At 44.3% G+C, this 23,902-nt stretch overlaps 1 protein-coding gene across 2 annotated transcripts; it reads left to right on the forward strand.

Annotated features, from left to right (window-relative positions):
* Positions 1-10,373: 10,373 nt before the first annotated feature.
* On the forward strand, positions 10,374-23,860 carry RAD51 (RAD51 recombinase). Of its 2 annotated transcripts, none has more exons than XM_045014016.1 (10): positions 10,374-10,575; positions 13,198-13,310; positions 14,013-14,150; positions 15,844-15,961; positions 16,601-16,692; positions 17,707-17,801; positions 19,694-19,807; positions 21,913-22,042; positions 22,331-22,452; positions 22,745-23,860. In XM_045014016.1, exons 2-10 carry the CDS (start codon positions 13,224-13,226, stop codon positions 22,866-22,868), a joined length of 1,020 nt encoding a protein of 339 aa, XP_044869951.1. In that variant the 5' UTR covers positions 10,374-10,575; positions 13,198-13,223; the 3' UTR covers positions 22,869-23,860. The 2 variants fall into 2 exon arrangements, with proteins under 2 accessions (XP_044869951.1, XP_044869953.1); XM_045014018.1 differs by having other exon boundaries at positions 10,374-10,571; positions 13,197-13,310.
* The last annotated feature ends 42 nt before the right edge of the window (positions 23,861-23,902 follow it).

Here is a 23,902-nt window from a genome sequence, read left to right on the forward strand (position 1 = left end):
GCCCGCATAAAGACTATCCAAAACTGCCCTCTGCCAAACACCAAGAAACAACTTCGAGGTTTCTTAGGATTAATTGGCTTCTGTCGACCTTGGTTGCCGTCCTGCGGGGAGTTGAGCAAACCGCTCCACCGACTGACTGCTAACCTTGCTCCTGACCCTTTGCAGTGGTCCCCAGACATGATTCAAGCCTTTCAGTTACTCAAGGACAGTGTGGCCTCCTCCATGTCTCTCCGCCCCCCCCAATTACAGCAAACCCTTTCACCTTTTTGTCCACGAGAGGGGCGGAATTGCTAGTGGCGTCCTTACCCAGCTGAGCGGGCCCCACCATTTCCCGCTTGCTTTTTACTCCCAGCAGATCGACCCTGTCGCTCAGGGAACCCCATCCTGCACCCGGACTCTGGCAGCAGCTGCCCTGCTGATCACAAAGGCAAAGAGCCTGACCCTGGGTCATTTTACCACGGTCTGGACCTCTCATGCCTTGTCAGCCCTTCTGCGTAGGGGCACGACCCAAGTCTTTTCGGCCCATCGTCAGCAGCAGCTAGAGGCCGAACTCCTAGAAGACACTAACCTAATTTTTGAAAGGTGTGGGCCCCTTAATCCAGCTACCTTGCTTCCTGACCTGCCAGTCCTCCAGGATCAGCACGATTGTGTGGAAGTAGTTCATAGCATCTTACAGATAAGGAACAACCTGTTTGACGTGCCACTGGACAACCCTGATTGCATCCTCTTCTCGGACGGAAGCTCCTTCTATGTTGATGGCAAGCGTTTCACCGGTTATGCAGTCACCTCTGAATGGGACATTCAAGAGGCCGCCTCACTGCCAGGCAACTGGGGAGCCCAAGCCGCCGAACTCTACGCCCTGGCCCGAGCTTGCCAGTTGGCCGCTGGTAAGACCGTTACCATTTTTACTGATAGCAAGTATGCTTTTACCCCGTACCAGTACCCGCTGAACTACAGTCGTGGGAGAGCCTCGGAGCCACTCTGGTCAAAGGGACCTGGCTTATGCCGGATGGCCGAGCCTGCCTCCCTCGCTCCACATACCCCGTGGCAGTTCGCTGGCACCATGATAAGGGGGGTCACTACGGCACACACGCCCTTGTGGACACCATCGCTCGCTTTTGGTATGCTCCAGGCATTCAACCCTACTGCCTGTCAATAGTGAAAGCATGCAGCACATGTCAGCGAAATGGACCTGCTCCGCCTCTTAACAAAATTAAGGGTGGAAGACCGCCACCTGCTGCTCCATTTCAACATCTTCAAATTGACTTTGCAGATATGCCAAAGGCTTTTGGGAAAAAGCACCTCCTTGTTTTGGTTTGCCCTCTGACTTCATGGGTCGAAGCTTTTCCTACTGCTAATTGTACTGCTGCCACAGTGGCGAAGATCCTCCTTAGAGACATTGTACCCCGTTTTGGCATCCCTCTCATACTTGATTCAGATCGCGGACCCCACTTTACTGGTAATGTCCTTGGCCATTTAGAACAAGGACTGGGCATTTCACACTCCTTTCATACACCCTACCAACCCCAGTCTAGCGGGAAAGTTGAGCGTATGAATAGGGAGCTTAAGCTTACATTGGCTAAATACTGTCAGGAAACAGGGTTAAACTGGCCTCAGGTACTTCCCTTGGTCCTGTTTCACCTTCGCACTCGCCCAACCCGTGTATTGGGATTATCCCCCTTTGAACTGCTCTATGGACACCCCCCTTTCAAAGGCGGGGCGCTACCACGTGCTGATGTTTCACTATTGGGAGGGGATCATATGACCGCGTGCCAGTTTCTCTCCCTACAGGCTCGCCTCCGTACCCTTTGGAAAGCCTCACAGTTTTCCCAGACCGTGCCGCTGGAAGAACAGATCCACCCGTTCCAACCAGGGGACTTCGTCTGGGCCAAAAAGTTCGTTCGTGGCGACGCCCTCCAGCCGAGGTTTACTGGACCCCACCAGGTTCTTTTAACAACCCAGACTGCAGTGTTCCTGGAAGGACGCAAATCCTGGATCCACCACTCCCACGTCAAGCCAGCCGTAGTGGACCACAGTGACGGACCAGCAGCTCTTGCCACCACTAAGGATACTGCCTCTGACCAGTGGACCAGCTTACCTCTTTCAGACATCAGACTTAAATTGACTCGAAAAAAATGAGAGGACCTTTTATTCTGACAACTGTATGTTTTTTATTATGCCTTTTTAGTTTATTTTCTGCTTATAAAGATAATGCTTTTATTAGATATTCCCAGGAGGTTAAAACTCGTATTTTAGGAAATAGAAGTAATTGCTGGGTATGTACTCAATTTCCAGTAAATGCAGAACAGGGACTCCCCTTCACACCCATTCCCCTGACCACTGCTAATATGACTTGGATGCCACCGGCTAGAATAAAAGATCCAGTCCAACACAATCTTACATGGGACAAAACAGGAGTGCCAATTAACAGATATCTCAGGGTAACCAATCAGACAGGATCACTGTGTTTTGTTAAAGAAAAAGGGTCAACTTTTGTGGGAACCAGTAAATGCAACATGTATTTTAATGGCACCGCCTTTAGTAAAAACCTTGGCTTCAAGCCTTGTGCATCCCACTTATCCCATATGTAAATCCCCCACAAGCCTTCAGAGTCAGCTTTTAAGAAACCCTGCTCAGATCACGAGGGTGTCCAACTAATTGTTAAGGGATATACAATTGCCTTCTACAACTGCTCAAGCAGTACTACACTGCACTTTAAAAACACCACTACCAAATTGTGCCTCTGCGGTTCGCACAACGACCCCTCTGCGTTACCAGGGGAACAGTGGTCCAACGGGTGGTGGGTTACCTCCTACTTTGAGAAATGGAATACCCGAAACGCAATGTATGGAACACACCAGCCACCTTATGATTGGTGGGGAACCTTATGGAATTGGCTGCCTGGATTTGGGTGGGTTAAAAAACTCTTGGTGGGTATTGTTGGGGCCATAGTAATCCTTATAATACTGTGTTGCTGCATCCAGTGTGTCCCCTCCCTCATAAACTCATGTGGGTCAGTTTATTCTTTTCCTACTTCAGCCAAAGCCCTTACTCTCTTTGAGTTGGCCCAGGCTGAAATTGCCAAGCGGCCCTTGGCTCCTTAAAATGGGGTGTAGCGTTTGGTAAATAATTATCCCAAAGCTACAAATGGAGGAATGTTGAGTCTGAACTTTTCATGAGTTTAAACTTAATCCAGACTTGATGTCTCTGTCTGAAACTTTTAATCAAGGCTCTGACCTGCGAACTACTCCTGACACCTCCCCCCTCCCAATAAGTAGTCATATCCTCCTTTGTCTTTTCTAATTTACATTTTAACCTGTTTTATCCTGTAGAATCTTGATTGATTATGCATGACCATTATGATCTGTTAATCACTTTGTTTACTTCTGTGTATAAACATTGATGCTCACCCCTAATAAACTTGCCACACTTACTCCGAAGCTTTGCTCTTAAGCTAAGGTCAACGAATTATTGTCTGGTCTCTGACAGTTTTCTGAGCCCTATACCAACTCCGCACAAACTCGGGTGCTGGAGAGGTGAGTAGGACTTGCTTTTTACCTAACAGTACTACTTAATATACTTAATCCTAAAATGCTCTCTCCAGTATTTTACTACTGAATATGATACAGGCTGTCCGCCTTTAAAATCTTCTGTATCCTCTCTGTGGATGGCTGTTACCGTAGCACATGTCCACATACCTGGTAGTTTGCCAGTACTAAAAGACAGATTAAACAAACATCTTAATGAAAAGCATGAAGACTTAGAAGTATCTATAAACAATGCTATTCTGCTTAGGCAATGCTTTGTCTATGTTGTTAGGACAATTTCCTGTCAGTGTCTATAGTGATAGCATGCCATTACATTTTGTCCTAATTATCTTCCTTTTCCTTGTTGATCAGTAGCAGATGAATGCTAGGATGCCATAAAAATCTTGGTCATTCTAAGGCATGCACCAATGAAATGTAGATATTAGAATAATAGAATATTAGGGTTGGAAGAGACCTCAGGAGGTCATTTAGTCCAATCCCCTGCTCAAAGCAGGACCACACCAACTAAATCATCCCAGCCAAGGCTTTGTCAAGCCGGGCCTTAAAAACCTCTTAAAGATGGAGTTTCCACCACCTCCCTAGGTAACCCATTCCAGTGCTTCACCACCCTCCTTGTGAAATAGTTTTTCCTAATATCCAACCTAGACCTCCCACACTGCAATTTGAGACCATTACTGCTTCTGTCATCTGCCACCACTGAGACCAGCCTAGCTCTATCTTCTTTGGAACCCCCCTACAGGTAGTTGAAGACTGCTATCAAATCCCCCCCTCACTCTTCTCCAGACTAAATAACCCCAGTTCTTTGAGTGCTTGCTCATATCCATTCCAATTAGGTGTGCGTGCACCGCGTGCATGATCATCAGAGAATTTTTGCCCTAGCAACACCTGGTGGGTCGGCTGTGAAGCCCCATGGAGTGGCACCTTTATGGTGCTGGATATATGCCCCAGCCGACCCAGTGCCCCCTCAGTTCCTTCTTACCACCTGTGACGGTCGTCAGAACTGTGGACTGCGGCTTCGTTGTTCTCCACTCTCCCTAGCGTTTCTCCTTCTGTAGTGGCTAATTGTTATAGTTAGTTAGAGTAGTGGGTTGAGCCTCATGCCCAAGGCTCCGGGCTTTAAGCCTTGTTCAGCCTGTACTAAGCCTATGCCAATGGGCGACCCCCACGACTCCTGCCTGAAGTGTCTGGGGGAGTCCCACCAGGCAGACAAGTGCAAAATTTGTAAGGGGTTCCAGCCCCAAACCAAGAAGAAGTGGGACTGTAGATTGAAGCAGCTCCTAATGGATACCAGCTGCCAACTAGACATCGACCCGTTGATCACTATCCATTGAACCCGACAATCTAGCCAACTTTCTATCCACCTTATAGTCCATTCATCCAATCCATACTTTTTTAACTTGCTGGCAAGAATACTGTGGGAGACCGTATCAAAAGCAGGTTCCTGTTTAACCACACCCCTGCCTTGACATGTCTTGTTACTTTCATGAAAATTATTTTATATAAATCATGAATAAAGTGACAGTGGCATCTTATCAGATTCTCTGTTAGTGTGGAACTTGTTGGCAACTGGAGGCTCCTTTTACCTGACTTATGTTATAGATTGTATCAAGTATGCTGAAAGGACAGCAGAGGTGGGGTGGAGGGAAAAGCAACCAAACTGGGACAAACTGGAATGGCATTGTGATCCTGTGCACCAGGACACAAGGCCACTCATTCAAATTTGGTCTGGCCACCCCTCCATGCCAGCAGGGAAGGGGCTCTGCCTTTATTCTGCCCAGCTCTAGTCAGGGGACAAGGGCTGGGGTTACCCCCTGCTCCCATTGCATCCCTCCCAAGTTTAGGTTTTCAAAAGTGGGGGAGGTCAATGGCCTTTTGTCCCCATCCACCCATCTCTGGCGCCTATGACCATTATATGTTCCCACGAACAGTTAATGCAGTGACTCCATATCTCACCAACACAAACAATAGAAAGTAGGGCAATAATCTGTTAATTCTTTGCGTAGTGTCTCTATGAATGCTTCACTTCAGGTTCGTGTGCACCTCACATACCTTCAATTGGAGATTTTCATTAGCAGAGCCCATTTGGCCTGCACATGCACTGCTGATATCCTTGTGCCCTGCATCAGAGCTATATCAGGCTGTGCGGGCAAACCACCCTCAGTTCCTTCTCAACTGCCTTGGCCTGAGATGGAGCTTAGCATGTCCACATGGTGTGCACTTTAGCTGCTTGCTGACTTAAACTAAGTTAGAACTGTTTTAGTTTAGCTGGTTGGTTAGTAGTAGTTACTGGTTATTTGATAGGTTTTATTTCCTCTGGACAAATCCTCCCAGTGAGGTGCACTCCCAGTTCAACAGAGTTTAAATGTTGCCTCTCGTATAGAGAGTCAGTGATGGACACTAAGTGTGACTGCTGCCAAGGAGAGTCGCTTGTCTCACAGAAGTATAACTCCTGTTTAGCCCTCATATCTATGGCATTGAAGAACTAGGAAATCAAGCACTAACTGTTAATGATGGAATGCTCCCTTTGTCCCGCTTCGGAGCCAGATCAGGAGAACCCCTAGTATATCAGTCTCCAGAGGTTTCTAGCGCCCCTTCAATTTCAGTGCAACACTCTTAGAAGGGGGAAAGCCTAGACACTTCATCTAAAGATCCTAAAAGAGCTCCCCTCTTAAGGAAACCACCTCAAAAAGACCTCGCTCTCCAAGCAGGGCAACAACCTCAGAGACTTCGTCCTCAAGGCTCAATACCATAGAGGTAAAGGGCTCCTCCAGTACCAGTGAGTCAAGAAAATCCTGTAGCTCTTTTAAGAGTAAGCATGGCTCCAGTACCGTCCAGAAATAGTCAGAGTAAACATGGAAGATTGGTACCATCAGACTTACCCCCTTTCTTGGTACCCTATCAGGCTCTTCAGTACTGTGTAAGACTCAGCCTCCATCTATGTCAGTGCTGTTTGTGAAGCACTCAGAACTCTCTGTACCATCCTGAAGGGACAAGCACACCATGCTGTTGGTGCCGAAATGCTGCTCTGTGCTGCAAGACTTTAGGTACCTGAAGGGCTCATCCATGACTGCTGAACCAGAGTCTCCATTGATTGCAGGTACTGAGTGTCTCTTCAGGCCCTTACACATCCCCAGTACTGTTGCCTCCCTTTTCAGTCAGAGCTCCCGTTAGAGGAAGAAGAGGACAATGATGGAGACCTGCCTTCAGTATCATTGATATCTGTCTAGGGTTCTCCTACATACCCATATAGGACCCCTTTTCTTGGAGAAACAGTGGAGATGTCTGAGAACCTCATCACTTAGTGGGAGCAAGCCTGGATGCCACCCACTCTTCATTATGGCCTCTATGTTGATATTAGGATCCGTGGGCAGCTTATTGCCAGCAGTTCTCGAGGGCCCCAACCCTCTCCCATTGGGATGATAGAGACTCAAGCTTCCCCTCCCCAAAAACAGAATGAAACGTTTGAGAACCAAGAGACCAGGGAGGACAAAGAGGCTACCCATGAGACTACCATCTCATCTCATCACCTGATGAGGCAGTAATGCCTCCTCCTCCATCTATCGGCAATTTTCAGCAGTTTCGAGATCTCATTAAACAGGTGGCAGAATCCCTCTGGATATCTCTTGAGAAGGTCAAAGAATCCCAACACAAGCTGTGGATATTCTTCACTCTGACACCATCCAGAGTTGCCCTTCCTATCAACGAGGCTCTGCTGGAACCTTCAAAAGCCATTTGGCAAACCCCAGCTACTGTAACACCTATGTTTGAGAGAGTCGATAAAAAGTATTATGTTCCCACCAAGGACTCAGTTCTTATTTTTTTTTCAATCTCCAATGAATTCTGTGTTGGTAAATGTGGTGAATGAATAGCGCAAACAACACCGGTGTAAGTCCATCCCATATGCTAGAGACCAGAAGCACCTGCACCTTCTGGTGAGAAAATCCTACAATTCTGCATTGTGAAGTCCCAGGTGCTGATGTCCAAATACAACTTTACAGTTGTAAATTATGCAAAATTTGGTTCCATTATTCAACATTTTCCTCGAGACCAACAGGAACAATTTCAGGCTATCATTATTGAGGGGCATTTACTGGCTAGAACACCTCTTCAGGCAGCTCTTGATGCTGCAGATACCACAGCCAGTTCCCTCTCCACAGCATTAGCATCCAGTAGCAGGGCATCCTGGCTACAGTTGTCTGGTTTCCCCAGAGAAGTCCAGAATACAGTAGAGGATCTCCTGCTTGATGGACTGACTATGTTCATGGAGAATACTGACAAATCATTGCATACCCTTAAAGACTCCGGGGCTGCATTACATTCATTAGGCATCTACACACCTGCAAACAAAAGAAAATCCAGTAGCCTGTGTACAGCTGAAAGATTCCACCCAGTGTAATCCTCTGTTTTCAGAGACCAACAGACCCTCAAAGAAAGAGATCCAGAGAAAGAGATCCTCTAACCCACCCGACAAATGGGTGCTGGAAATAATAATTGGGTTACACTATCCATTTTACCTCCATCCCTCCTCATCATCCCCTTTCTCCATCCCCCTTCAAAAATCCTTGTCACAAGTTCTTAGTAGGACATGAAATAAACTCCCTTCTTCATTTAGGAGTGATAGAACCAGTCCCTGTTCAGCACAGGGGAAGGAGCTTCCACCCAAGGTACTTCCTTGTGCCAATCTTAGATCTAAGACTGCTAAACAAATTCATTAGGTCTCAAAAGTTCAGGATGGTGACTAACAACTATAATTCCTTCTCTAGATTCAGGGGGATTGATTTTCAGCCCTCAATCTTCAAGACTAGTACTTCTGTATTGCAAGACACCATCCCACAGAAGGTTCCTGTGTTTTGTCATAGGCCGGGATCACTTTCAGTATTGGGTGCTCCATTTGTTCTCAACTCTGCTCCAAGGATGTTTACAGTGGTCTGTCAATGGTGGCTGCCTGTTTGCATTGTCAGGCAATTGTAGTATTCCTGTACCTTGACGATTGGTTGCTCAAGAGTCAGTCCTACATGAGGTGTTATTGACCACTGCATGGGAAGTGCTTTCTCTGTTCTTGGACTTAGTGTGGATTTTCCCACATTCAACTGAAGACTTAACTCATGTTCGGATCAATTTATAGGGGCATCCCTGGATTCTTTGGCAGCCAGAGACTTTCTTCTCATGGACAGGTCGGACAAGGTTTAGTAGTGTCAAAACTATTCACCCTAGACTTCTGTCAGAAACTCTCTTCAACTTCTAGATCACATGGCAGCTTGCACTAGTGTGACAGAACATACAAGATTACGCCTTTGCTGTTTCCAGGGGCAGCTCGGATCAGTTTACTTTACAGACACAGCCTAGATAAATGGGTCAGTTCCTCAACAGTTGAAAACTCCCTAGACTTGTGGAAGGCTCATTGCAGTGTAGAGGTGGGAGTTCTCTTCCTCCAACAAACACCAATACTAACTGTAACCACAGATGCATTTCTGTTAGGATGGAGACGTACCTTAGTGCTCTCCTGATACAGGACAGATGGTCACTCTAAGAAACCACCTTCCATATCAACCTGTTGGATGGAGTGGTCAGAAATGCCTGCTTTCATTTTCTGCCTCTCACCAGACACAGGTCTATCAAAGTCTTGACAGAAACATAGCCTGCATGTTCTATATCAGTTGGCAGGGAGGAGCAGGATCCCTTTTCCTCTTTACCAAGACAATAAAGTTGTAGAACTGGTGTATCACATAAAAAAGTCAGCAATGTATCTCCTGGACAAGCAAAATTTTACTGCCGATACTCTTAGCATGTGTTTTTCCTAAGACTACGAATGGGAGTTGGATTCCTAGGTTTTTGTCAGCATATTTCAGGCTTGGGGTTTCCAGAAGTGGACCTCTTTGCAAGAGCTAAGAACAAAAATGCCATCTATTCTGTTCAAGGGGGAGTTTAAGGGTCACAGTTCCTTGGGGATCCCTGCCTTCCTCACTTGGATGACAGAGAGGCACAACAACAGCAGCAGCAGTTTTGATACCTACCCAGGAAATCAGTCAGCCTTGAAGTTATATGGTCCCAAATAATAAATGTGTTATAATAAAAAAAATGGCAAACAAAACAGGCTGTATTACACTAGAAGCACTGATGTGATTGCTGAAACTTACTAGCAACTATTACTATTTTCAATTATTATTTGCTATAAAAATATAAATTAAATAGCAGGATGACATCCCTCTCCAAAATGCCAAGAAAAGCAAATGATGAAGTGCCAAGAGCCCTAAAAATAACATTTTAAAAAATAAATAATTTAAAGGAGTGAAACCATGGCGGTGGTGGGTTCTAAGGACAAGGCGGTCCTATTCAGACAAGGAGAAAAGCAACTCAGCCAAATTTGTGAACTGCTATGAGGCTTTATGCAGATATAAACCCATACGTTACTCTTTTAAACGCTATAGCCATGAATGACAACTATATCGGGGGGGGGGCGTGAGGGGGCGGCACGTGGGCATGTAAAATATGTCACTAAAGCCGGTCTCCTTTAGCAGCTCCATACATCCTTCCTGTCGGACACGGACGCGCTGCCTTGGCTATGCAGGGCGGTGTATCGTGCCTGGAGAAGCGGGTGCTGAGATGCACCGTCCTGCATCGCCCCCTGTCCCTGGCTTGGCCCCCTGCTTCCGGCTGTCTGACCCTCCTGTGCAGCGGGCTCGGCCCTGCGCAGATTCCCCCGCCCCCTCCCGGCCTCGGGAACGGCCCGGATCGCGGCCCGGTGCGATCCAGTGACATGAGGGCAGCGGCTTCAACAGATGTTACTGAGCACGCTCAGCTCTCAGGCGCATGCTCAGTGACACCGACGCCGCCGGTGGATCCCGATGACAAGGCGGCGCCAGGAAGGGGGCGTCGCGTCGCAGGGAAGGATCCCATCGGCGCGCGCGTCACGTCACGTGACGGTCTGGCGGGCTCTTCCGAATCTGCTAGTGGAGTCGGGCGACGGGGAGAGCCAACGGGCCGGGCCAGCCCGCGGGACAGGAGCCGCTGCGGCGGCGGCGGCGGGGTGAGTGCGGGGCGGCCTCAGCGCCCCCCTCCGCACCGGGACAGCGCCCCGCGCCTGAGGGGGGCCGGTACCCGGGCGGCTGCGCGGCCTCAAGGCCCAGCCGGGCGCCTCCTCCTCGCTGCCCCCCCCCCTGCCCGGCTGTTTCTGCCGCGCTGTTTGCGTGCCCGGCGCTGCCCAGATTGATCTAAATTGGGGCCCTCAGGCTGCGGAGCAGGGCCAATGGGCGGGCCCATCCTCCGCACATGAATAACTCTGCCTGGGCCCTGCGTAGTTCCACTGACTTCAAAGGCCCGGGGTCGGGGTACATGAGTAAAGTTATTCAGGGCGGTGTTTGGGAGGTTGGGCCCTGAATGTCTGTTATATTTGAAGGCATTCTTAGTGGCGGTACCAAAAATATTAATAACTGCACCCAGCTCAGTAGCAACTCAAGGAGACTTGGGTGTCACTGTAGACAGGTCATCAAAGATCTCTACTTAATATAGAGCTGTAATCAAAAAAGCAAACCGTGTTAGGATATATAAGGAATGGGATGGCAAATAATATGGAGACTCTTGTCATATAAAATCAGCGATACAGCCTCACCTGGACTATTTTGTGCAGTTGCTATCCTTCTCAAAAGGGATAATACAGACTTAGAAGAGGTTCAGAAAGTGATCAGGGAGTTGAGAAAAAATCTCATGGCAGAGAGAATGAAAAGATTGGGTTTCCTGACCTTAGAAAGGAGTTGAATAATAGAGGACATGATAAAAGTGTATACAGTAATGAATGGTATAGAAAAGGTAGTTTAGGAACTTTTTTGCCTGCCTCATAACACAAGAATAAGGGGACAGTCAACAAAACTAAAGTGGGAAATTCAGAACAGTAAAAGAAAACACTTTTTCACACAATGTGTGTAATTAAACTGTGGATGTCATTGCTACTGGATGTCATTGAGGGCAAGAACTTAACAAGATTCAAAAAGGGATTTGACATTTATGTGGATAACAAGACTATCCAGAGTTGTCATAATCTATGATTAAAAAATTTGGAAGGGATATTAAAGCTCATGCTCCAGGGATTTAAGATCATATCCAAGTCCAAGATGAGGCCTAATGGGAACAGATTGCCATATTTGCCTGCAGTGAGATTCTTTCACCTTCTCTGAAGCATCTGATACTAATGACTCTTGGAGACAGGGTACTGGACTAGATGGTTTTTGTCTCTGATCCAGTATGTCAATTCTTATATTCTTTCACATAGGTCTCTTTGGTCTCAGAGCAGCTAATAGCAACTGGGATAGATGGACATTTAAAACCCCAAAAGCTATTTTGTGTATTCTGTCCCTATAAATAAAAGGCAAACAGATAATGACCTAGGCAATGTTTTTAAATAACATTTTTTCTGAGTTTTCTGTGAGAGGTCATTGTTAAGGCTATGAGTTTATCATGGAAGTCACAGATTCTGTGACTTTCTGTGACCTCCGTGACTTCTGCAGCACCCACTGCTCCCCTGCACCCAGCAGCAGGAGTTTGGATGGGGTGCTCAGGCTGAAGGTTGGGATGCGGGAGGGAATGAGGACTCTGGGTAGCATTTACCTCAGGGGGGGCTCCCTGGAAGCAGCGACATTCCTTGGCTCTCAGAGAGATGCGCAGTCAGGTGGCTCTGCATGCTGTCTCCGCCTGCAAGCACCACCCCCATAGCTCCCATTGGCAGAGCTGCCTGGCCATGCCTCTGCCGGAGCTGAAGGATGTTACCACTTCCAGGGAGGCAGGTAGGGAGCCTTCCAACCCCCAGGCTGCCCCCCTCACCCCTCCAAGCACCTGCAGTGTGCGCGTATACACCCACCCACCCCAGCACCCCTGCTGCACCGCTCCCCAAGATTTAGTCAGGGGTCTATAGTACAAGTCATGGACCGGTCCTGAGCTATTAATTTTTGTTTACTGCCTGTGACCTGTCCATGACTTTACTCAAAATACCTGTGACTAAAATGTAGCCTTAGTCATTGTTCCTTTAATTGTTGCAGGTCTTTCTCACATCCCTTTTCCCAACATCCAAAACATCAGGCTAGATCTCTTAAACTCCTACAGAAATATATATGGAAAAAAATCATAAACTTCCCTTCCAGGAGCCAAATTTGTTTAGTATGTGTTGGGGCCAGATAAATATCAGGGATATAGTCAACTCAAAGTATGTCATAAATTGCAGACTTGATTCAATCTTCAGAATAATGTCTTTGTAATCTTTTATGTCAAGGGAATTTGGTGCTAAAATGAGTCTCCAAGAGTGGTGGATAATCAACAAGAAATCCTATAAAGAGATCTTTGATATCACACTCTTCATCATTTAGATTTAAAATTACATTTTGGAAAATTCTCTGTTACATCCCCTATCATTTTTTATTAGATGACCTTTAACATTTTTTAGTGAGTTGCACAAAGAGAAAAATACACATAAGGAATTAATCATTCGCTGTAATATACAAACAGTTTAATACCATGTGGGAGAGAAAAGTTCCTGTATTCTATGATGAAAAAGCTGTGGAACAAGTGCAGTATGTTTAGAAACATTTGATTGTCTTGTCGAAGAGAAGCTTGTTTAGGCAGTGGATTTTTGTGATGCTACAAATATTGTATTTTCTCTTAGGGAAGTTGTATTTAATATTTGGCGCAATGGCCATGCAAATGCAATATGAAGCAAATGCAGAGACATCAACTGAGGAAGAGAGCTTGGGTCCACAGCCCATATCTAGGCTAGAGGTATGTAAAGAGTGGCTAGCTCAGGAACTGTTTACCAAACAAACCAACCGTCTTTATATTTAACTAGAATTGCATTGAAAAATTGCCGCTGGCTTGACTACTTGACTTTTGTCAAAGAAAAAAAATCTTGTCCAGAAATGTATTTAAAAAATGTGAAAGATTAACTTCAGGAATGCATTAATACGAATGTTCAGTTACCACTCTAATAAAATATACTGGTACTCCAAGGTTTGTAATAAATGCACTGAAACCAAATAAAACTGTAACTTTGTTCATAAAGAGGTTAGATTCTGAACCACAACATAAAATTAACATGCTGAATATCCTGTTGGGGCAGGATGGACTCCTTTTGCTGAACTTGTACTGCTCCTTCTTCAATAGCTAATAAGCCAAATAGTGCCTGTTTCATATGATGTGGTATCTTTAACATTGATACTGACACATGCAAATAATATATAGTATAAAGGAGAATTTATGGAGAGAAGCAGTCATTTCAGCTATGGTTTTATTTGCAATTGGATGGGGAAGGGACACTCATTAATGTTGCCTTGCAGAATTAGACTTATAGTCTGATCCAGCTCCCACTGACGTCAATTAGAGAGTTTCCATTGACGTTGGTGGAAGTTGGATCAGGCTGGATCAGTGTGTCTGCTCTTGAATGTTTTATATAATATAAAATATTTTTTTTCTTTTTTCTTTCAGCAATGTGGTATAAATGCAAATGATGTTAAGAAGTTGGAAGAAGCTGGATTTCACACAGTTGAGGCTGTTGCTTATGCACCAAAGAAGGAGCTACTAAATATTAAAGGCATCAGTGAAGCCAAGGCTGACAAAATCTTGGTAATTATACTTTCCAGTTACATAAACAATTTAATCCAATTAAATAAATAAGTGATCTTGGGGACCTCAATTTGTTGGTGCCCAGCACTTCTTGAAAACAGAGCCCCTTTAAAGTGTCTCAAGGGGGGCACCTGAAACCACTAATTACCTTTTAAAAATCTTGGTGCTTCTGGTGAACACTCTAAGCCAATGGGAGAGAGCTCTCCTGTCAACTTAATGACTGTACCTCCATGAGAGACTGTAGCTGTGTTGGCATGAGAAGCTCTCCTGCGGACATAGCACTGTCTTCACGGGGGGTTAAGGTCAGCATAAACTATGTTGCTCAGGGGTGTGGATTTTTCACAACCCTGAACGATATAGTTATATCGAAGTAAGTATGTAGTATAGACCTGGCCTAAGTTTGTTCTTCGTGACAAACAATGTGAAGCCTACAGTTTACAGGGAAAATATGCAAAAAGCCACAGGGTCACATTGTTTTTCTGAAAATACCCTTCATTTTGTAATACAAGTATTTTAACATATTTACTTTTAAGAGTTTATAAAAACTCTGTTTACTATTACTTGGTTACATTCCCGTATTTTCCTATAAAGCCAAATTTGTAAAAACTGATGGAAGAGTTCTTGCTTGGTGGTGGGCAAGCTGGAGATACAAAAAAGACAACTTACTATGAATAAAAAAACCCTAAATGTAATTTTTTTTTTGTCGTGAAAGTCATGGCAATGACTAATACACAGCCTTACAAATTGGCTGGAAGGCCCTATGTAGTAGTCAGAATGCTGTGGTGTGTGTTCTTGCTAATATTTGTTATAAATCAGTGGAGATAGTTTTATAAAACTTGTGTACAGGGGGACCTGTCTACTTTTGGCTTGTAACCATATTGACCAGAACAGTGTGTTTAAGAACAGTTTTTTAACACAGTTCTGCCTGAACATGGTTCAATGTATCCACTTTATAGCAATACCTATAAAACCATGCTACAACGGTGTTGGTATGTTCATATTAAGAACATTTGAGAACTGTTTGTAGTTGTATGTTTTGGGACTCCTGTCCAATGATATCAAAGCAGCCATGAACTCTGGATTGACAACTGAGTTGGAAACTGTGGATAATACAGATGCTGACACTGTGTGCATCTGTGCTACTGGAAGTGATAGGCTGACTGGTGTTCTTTAAATTACTCTATTCTGTGGCACTAGCCTCTTTTCAGATTTGTCAACTGTGTACTATAGACAAGAATAGACATGTTCTTAAGACACTGGAACCACTTTTCATTCATCAAAATATGAGCTGATAAAACTCAAAGCTTTCCTCACCAACAATAGGGAGCTAGCTAGCTAGTTTTCAAAATAAAATATGTGCACATACTAAATATTTCTATCTTCACACATGGAGGAATAAGGCAAGCTGGGTTTTGTGAAAATGATTGTTGCTGTAAAATAGGGAAAATAGATTCTGGAGATAGTTCTTTGAATGAGATTTCCTTCCAACTATAGGTACAAGTAACTGAAGGTATAATCTGACCAGAAGAAATGTGCTGAAATACATGCCCATTTTTGTAAATGCTTCTCCACATTGTGGAAGAGGAAAATTCCTGTATTTGTTAGTTATACGAGAGATAATACAGCTTGTAAACACACAATATGTCTCCCCTTCACCCTATATATAGTTTGGTTTTGTTATCCTTGTCTTCAGGCAGAAGCAGCTAAAGTGATTCCAATGGGTTTCACCACAGCAACAGAGTTCCACCAGCGGAGGTCCGAGATCATCCAGATCACCACTGGATCCAAAGAACTTGATAAACTGCTTCAAGGTGTTAATTCTACTTATTATCTTGGTGCATTATTTTAGTTAGCTCTCCTGTCACTTCTGGAAATCATAAACCCCATATGAGAAGTGCATGGTATAAGAGGTTTTCTGCTAACTGCACTGGAATCTCCTTAGCACTGCTCTGCCTTATAATGATCAGTTCCACACAGCTAGCACCTCCAGAGAAAGCTGCAGGAGAAGTTCCAATAGGAAAGGAACTTCACTGGATGTGGGAGGACACAAGACATAGTTTTACATTTTAAATACATTTCCTGTTATTGACTAGTACTGAAGTTTTATTGAGAAATAGAAGCAGGTATTTGCTTCTCCCTAATCCTCCCTGCCTACATGAGAAATGCAAAGTAGAATGGTGTTCCCCTTAACTTAGCTAACCTGTTCTCATAAGAACTCTTATCTGGCCTTCTTATCCACAACATGCACAAACCCAGGTACCCAGAACTGTTGTTATAACTAACTAATTCATTGAGTTTGAAATGTAAGTGATCTCTTCTAAAGCAAAGCTACGCAGCTACAGAAAACATATCTGACAGACAAGTCCCCATAACTCTGAAATTATATGCTTGTGTTGTGCATTTATAGCCTATGATGTTAATACAAGTGTGATTGTTTTTTTCTTTTCCAGGGGGAATAGAAACAGGGTCCATAACTGAGATGTTTGGGGAATTCCGCACTGGGAAGACACAGTTGTGTCACACGCTGGCAGTAACTTGTCAAGTAAGTGGTTGGTCATTTTATTAAAGTCAAATATGTATTTAGAAAAACATTGTTTCTGAATCCTTGCCAATCAAAGTACCTTTCTCACTCGTACAAATAAGCATGCAGCTAAAAAGGTAGTGCAAAATATCTGTAGTCACATATAGTGTATAGCAGAAACTATCCAGACTTTGTGACACCATGGACTGAATTGGCAACTTGCTAGGATCTCATGTACCATGCTTACTCTGGTTGTAGGGGTAACTTTAGTAGAGATTCAATATATTTAAAAAGAAACCTATGATAGATATCAAGCATGGAAATAAAAACCAAATTTATGTTCAAACTACAGAAATAATAAATGGTACTCAGGAAGCTAGTTGTTGCCTTGCTTTGGTTCTTTGGGGAAATTTGAGTTCTGAAAACAAACTTTCTGGTTTCTCTCTAACCTGCAAAAAACCTCTCTCCTTGCCAACAACTGAGAAAAGGAAGGTAAAGCTGTTTACATGAGCCCAACTCATCCCCTGTCCAGCTGTTTGTGTTTTACATGTCTCAAGCTTCATCTCATGTCCTTTCATACAAGCTTCAATTGGCTCTTGTTCTCAGACAGTACATAAGTGTAAGGTGGAAATGGTTACTTAAGACTGAATAAGAGGGTTGTCTTTAAATTAGCTTCTTATGCATATTATGCCAAGGGCAGAGTATTCAACTTGACCACTTAAGTTAGGGTGCATAAGTTAGTGTTTTTGTGTTCAAATTGGTTATTGGGCGCTCAGGTTTTAGGAACCTTAGTTCTGATTTGTGCACTTGGTATAGAATTGAGTACCCTAACTTATGTATCCATTTTGAAAATTAGGCTCCTGTACTGGGGTTTTTCACTTTCCAGCTTGTTTCTCGGACAGAGGAAGGCTGTTTGGCTCACTGATTCTGGTGTATCACTAAATGTACTAGTATCAGTAGGGTGTGATGCAGTAATTGGCTTTAATTTCCCAGACCTGGAAACTGTGTTCAGGGACATTTACTTGTTCTCATTAGCTTCCCATTGACCGCGGTGGTGGCGAAGGAAAGGCCATGTACATCGACACAGAGGGTACCTTCCGCCCAGAACGTCTGCTTGCTGTGGCTGAAAGGTCTGTACTTATGGTTAGAAATTCACTGGCTCTAGTTAAAACAAATGCATGCATTGCCTCATCAGTAAGTTGTCCAGTGATCACATTGTACATCAACTTGACTCCTTATATATACTTCAGTGGAAGCTGCATGTAAGGACAGTTCCTACAAGATCTTCTCACATTACAGCTGTCCACCTATACAGAAGAAGTTTGAAACAGTATGCATAGATTGGCTTTTGGCAAACACATTTTGTGACCGTTCTCCAACTTTATTGAACAGCTAGAATAACTAGCCTTTATTACAGATGATGACACTAATTTACTTTTTAGTAGCTGTTCCTTGTAAACCCAGTTCTGCCTAAAGTGCTGTACATTCAAAAGATTTCATTTTGAGCTTAGCCTACAAATATTACTGTAGAAACAATAGAGCATCCCATGTGTAAACCTCTTCACGATATCTATTAGAACTAGGTTCTTGTCAGAAAAGTTGGGCCAATATTCCCAATCTCTGAAAAGCTGTGAAATCTGTAGTCCCTTCTTCAAAATCTGAGGCTAACACTTCTAGTACTGTAATAATTAACAGATCTAGTTAACTAGAATCTCAGCACTAGACCAGAGGGATCAGCAGCATTAATTAACCAAAACACCCTGCCAGCTGGACTTCCCAATAAAATGAACATTGTGTTTCTGGCCTGCAGCCTGTTGGGTCATGCAGAAAGGCTGGTTTGCTTTGGATACAACGGTTAAGATGTTCTGCAGAGATCTAACAGTAAAAGTATTCAGCTGGCTTCCTGCTTTCCTCTGGCTAACCTGCTTCGGGTTTGTGGTTTGTCAGAATGCTGTCTGCTTTTGGAAAAAACCTGCCCTGCACCAATTTCCTGTCTTTAAAAAAAATCCCTTTACTTGTTTCCTCCTGGAGTAACTAGTACACACACAGGCAAGGTTTATCAATCTGTAAGTGATTGTGCCCTCTCAATCCGCCCAAAGGTGTTTCCATCTAGAGGCCCTGACTGTCATTACAGAGACTTCCTCAGCACATTTCTTCTGGTGGTGGTGGTGGTGGTGGTCTGTGCCAAAACCCCACATGAGCTATACTATGGGGAAAGCCACAGGTGCTTCACTTGCTTTGGATGACTTCATAGTATGATCTATATTGTAAAATCACACTGCACAGCTACCAGTCTATATGCAACACTCACTCAGGGTCTGTAGGCCTTTCCAAGACTATATTTGGTAAACCAAATATGCTATATGGCAACAAACTGGTACAACTACCAGCTTCTTGGCCAACACACTTGGCTTTGTGGAAGGATGTACTTAACCAGCTGTTCTCTGAATTTTAAGGGACCTCTGGGTCATCATCAATATGCCCAATGGCAAGAAATCAGTCATAAAGGTGGCTCCAACCTTTAGTAATGGAGCAGTGACTGAAGTATTGCAGATAGAGGATTGTTTATTACTCTTTACATAGATACCTCTTGAATTTATAATCAAAAGTTCATGAATCTTTTTTCAGTCTTATGTTTTATTGGCGTGTCACACTGCCTTTAGTGTATTCCATTGCAGGATGGTAATTTGTGTCTTTTCATTCTCTTGTTCTCTTTGTTTTGCAAAGGTGTCCTGGATGGTGGTGGGTGGCTGCTGTTTCTAGGCAGTAAGATCCTGTGAGTTCAATGGGGAGATCATTTTTATTTTCAAGTTAATTGCTCTTTTTATCACCAGTTTATTTTCAAGTTAATTGCTCTTTTTATCACCAGTTTTTATTTACCTATAAGAATCTCAATATCTCTCTCTCCCCATCCAACCTGTAGGATCAGTTTAATCTAGCCTTCAGGTGCACCTGCTAGTTAACTGCTGTAGACAAAGTTACAGAATCTCCCAAGTTGTTCCCATCTGATTTGTTTCTCTAGGTATGGCTTATCTGGCAGTAATGTCCTTGATAATGTTGCATATGCTCGAGCATTTAACACAGACCATCAGACCCAGCTCCTTTATCAGGCATCTGCTATGATGGCTGAATCAAGGTAACAAAACTGACAAACAGAAATAACTTGTGCACTCTTAAATGACAATCTGTAAAGTTACCCAAAATGAAGGACAAGTGTGTAGATTGCATAATTGCAAAACAGATACTAAATATTATTAATTTTTCATCAAATACTTTTAAACGTATCTACACTCTATAATACCTGTCATGAGACCAGTCTTGATTCTTTTCAGAAGAGACAATGGGTCATCCCACTAAAAGAGGGATCCAGCCAATAAGCCTCATGTGAAACTGCAAATATTTGTAAATAAGAGATGTTCCATAACTGCTGGTGAAATTTTGGGTGATTCTGACTCATGCTGTGGTAGGTTGGAGAGTAGTATTTTACAAAGAGTAGGTGCCAGCAGTAGATGCAGTTCAGTTCACATTAATTTTTAGGAAAGGGGAAATTGAATTCAAATGTTGAGTGTTAAAGAACTGTGATATAATCAGAGGGCTGTGATGGATTTAATTTAGTTTAGAATTAAAATCAGTAGTTGAACTGGAGAGAAGAATAAACTGATTTATGTAGGTATCTAGAACAGAGATGGGCAAAGTACGGCCTGCGGTCCACATCCGGCCCGCGGGACCGTCCTGCACGGCCCCTGAGCTCCCAGCCAGGGAGGCTAGCCCCCAGCCCCTCTCCAGCTGTCCTCTCTCCCCTGAAGCCTCAGCTCACTGTGCCGCCGGGCAGCTCAGCACCGGTGTACCCCCTTGCACGGGGTGGGTGGACGGGCAGGGGAGAGCAGGGAGGGAGGCTCACCCGCAGCCTCAGGGGGCAGGCGGGAGGTGCGGGAGGCAGGAGTGCGGCGAACGTGGCCAAAGGACTCAGGAGGAGCACCGGGTGGCCGTGCAGCCAGCCGGAGAGAAGCAGCACTTTAAAGGGGAAACCGCTGCTTCTCTCCGGCTGCGCAGCTGCCCCTGCTCCTCCTGAGTCCTCCACCCATGTTCGCAGGGCCACATTCCAAAAGGGGCTGGGGGCAGAGTGGGGGGTTGAATAGGGGAGGGGGTCCCAGGAGGGGGCGGTCAGAGGACAGGGAGGGGGGGTTAGATAGGGGGTGGGAGTCCTGTGGGGCCTGTCAGGGGTGAGGATGTGGATGGGGGCAGTCAGGGAACTGGGAGCAGGGGAGCTGGATAAGGGGTGGGGTCCTGGGTGGGGGGCAGTTAGGGACAGGAAGTGGGAGGAGGCAGGGACCAGGCTGTTTGGGGACGTGCAGCCTATTAACCCATACTATTTCACAACCCTGATGTGGCCCTTGGACCAAAAAGTTTGTCCATCCCTGATCTAGAAACTATTCATTAAAGGCTTGATCTTCCAAGGTGTTGATCACTCTGAGCTGATTAATCAAAACATTAAAGCACATGCTTACAAGTTCTGATACATGTGAGTAGCCCCACTGAAGTTGATGGGCTACTTACATCCTTGAGTGGTTAGCTGATCTGTGCACCCTGTAGGATTGAGCCCTACTGTTGTGGAGACTCCATCCTGCTCCAAAACCTTCAAACTTTGACTAACTGTAGTGCTAGTTGTCATAGTTCCTAAACTACTGCAGCCTCTTAATGCACCATAGCAAAGGACTGAGTGGGACATGTTAGGCGCACAGTGCTACGGGTATTGATGTTCAGTAAGTGGTGGGTTGGTGAGTTCAGCCCCATTTGAAAATGTATTTGGGTTGGTACCAGCTGTGTTCTCCTCCCTAGAAAACCTGATCATTCTTGAGGAAACCCCACTCAGAGTGTGCACTATGCCTCATCTACCCTGAGAACATAAGACTGGCCATACAGGGTCAGTGCCAGTCCTTTCTCATACTCTTGAAACAACTGAGGAGAGGGGTAGGAGAGAAGAGTTTTGCACCATCTTAATTATGGGGAAATGGGTATGGCCTTTAGATCACTACGCATTGTATAACTATTGTATTATGGAGGTGTCTTTTTAAAAAAATCGCTCCTGATAGTTGGAAGGACAGTTATGTTGATTTATTTTGTTTCAGTAATGCCCGCAATGTGCTGGACATTGTACAAAGACAAATGAAGGTTCCTGCCCTGAAATGCTTATGAGAGCCAGACAGGCACTGAAAGTAATACCTATGCCATGTTCTCTAGGTATGCATTGCTGATAGTGGACAGCGCCACAGCCCTATACAGGACTGATTACTCTGGCAGGGGTGAGCTGTCGGCCAGGCAGATGCATTTGGCCAGATTTTTGCGTATGCTACTTCGACTTGCAGATGAGGTAAACAGTCAGTGGACTGTCTCCTTCATTCCCCATATTATTTCATTCTCTGAGTAACCACTTTCTGCAACATTTCCTCTTACTGGAGTTTACTTCGTACACTGGATTTTCCACATATTCATACATCTCCCAATATCAGTCTGGGGGAGGAGAGTTGACTGACCTCACTAGCTCTAGAATGGGAAAGTAGTGCCTACAAAGGAGATCTGGTTACCAGGGAGTTTGGCTTTTACTAGCTCTATCTGTGAAAAAGAAACGAAATTTGATTTTGTGCCTCTTTCCTAATAGTTTGGTGTGGCAGTTGTGATCACTAACCAGGTGGTAGCACAGGTAGACGGAGCTGCCATGTTTACTGCAGATCCCAAAAAGCCGATTGGAGGGAACATCATAGCACATGCCTCAACCACAAGGTAAGAGCACGTTCCTAAATTCCATTCGTGTTATTCTTCAAAGTCTTCATGAAGCCATTATTAACTAGACACCTAAATGTTTCTGATTTTTTTGTATGGGGTCTGTCAGGCAATAGCTTTTCTGATATTTTTTTTTTCAAAAACCTAAGGGCATCTTTGATCACTGAAAAGTGACTTTTATTTCCAATTAATGTGGTGAAATGAGGGTAGCTTTATGCTACCAGAAATGCAATGCTGACTTACTGAAAGCCAACAGTATTTGAATAAATTGATTTGTTTTTCTCTTTGTCAGGCTCTCTCTGAGAAAAGGCCGAGGTGAAACTAGAATATGCAAAATTTATGACTCTCCTTGCCTTCCTGAGGCTGAAGCTATGTTTGCTATTAATGCTGATGGAGTAGGAGATGCTAAAGACTGAGGAGCCCATTCCATTTCACTAGTAACAACATGAGGCTGTTGACCAAAGGAGGCTGCCTTCTCTTTATGGCCAACTTTTACTAATGATCTCCTACTGCAGCCACTGGAGAGACTGCCTGAGGAATCTATCATATTTGTGTGACTACACAGATATATTTGGGACACATCAAGAGCAACTAGTCCTGGTTGGAGGAGTTTTTATCTTGGGGCTATAGTTGCATGTTAGATTAACATGGTTTCTTTAGAACACCCGAGAGGGTCATAGTTTCCATTGCCATAATTCCCCTGATAACTGTTGCTACAATTGGATGCTTCCAATGGAGGTAGCACAGTAATATTGTTACTGCACTTGGCAACAATTTGTAACTTTTTTGTGTGGATTCTATGCAAGGTTATTGGGTTTGTCAAATGGGAGGAGTGATAACTTAAACATTTTCCCAGTTACTTTAATGATTGAGAAATAAAACAAAATAGTGTTACAAGATACAAGAATAACCACTGCATCGTGTAGCTCCAATGAAGATCACAACATGCTAATTCCATTCTTTTGGGTGTTGAAAACATCCTCTGTTTTTGAATTTGCATTTGTATGGATTTCTTTTCTATCTCAATTGTACTGAACGAGAATCTGTTTTTAATAATGGAGTCATGAAATATTGGTTATATTAGTGATTTCTGGGATTCAGACAGCCACCAGTTCAGACTACTGCATTTTGTGCTGAGCCAATGAGTAGAAAGTACATTAGTCTGCACTGGTGCCGCTGATTCCCAGAACCTGAATTACTAGCTACAACTTTTCTTTGTAGGTTCCTTTGCACAGCTACAGCTAAGCACACTGTAACTCTGTGCTATAAGTAGCTTGTTAGACCCCTTGTGGGAGCACTTTTGAGATTAGATCTTAGCCATGTAAATAATCCTTTTACACAAGGGGTAACTGTGATTTAGGATTGATTGATTAAAGTTAGTCGTAAGGCTAATGGTTGGCAGTGAAAATGGTGTCTCCTTGTTTCATTCTTTGTCCATACCTGGCTTCAT

The sequence above is a fragment of the Mauremys mutica genome, chromosome 4 (genome assembly GCF_020497125.1).
Source record: "Mauremys mutica isolate MM-2020 ecotype Southern chromosome 4, ASM2049712v1, whole genome shotgun sequence".
Lineage (NCBI taxonomy): Eukaryota > Metazoa > Chordata > Testudines > Geoemydidae > Mauremys > Mauremys mutica.

What these genes read in the sequence shown, in the direction of transcription:
- RAD51 (XM_045014016.1), top strand. Translation starts at nt 13,224, where the DNA reads ATGGCCATGCAAATGCAATATGAAGCAAATGCAGAGACATCAACTGAG. An exon ending in CGCTGGCAGTAACTTGTCAA is followed by an intron (nt 16,693 to 17,706) that starts GTAAGTGGTTGG and finishes TGTTCTCATTAG; the next exon opens with CTTCCCATTGACCGCGGTGG. An exon ending in CTGCTTGCTGTGGCTGAAAG is followed by an intron (nt 17,802 to 19,693) that starts GTCTGTACTTAT and finishes TTGTTTCTCTAG; the next exon opens with GTATGGCTTATCTGGCAGTA.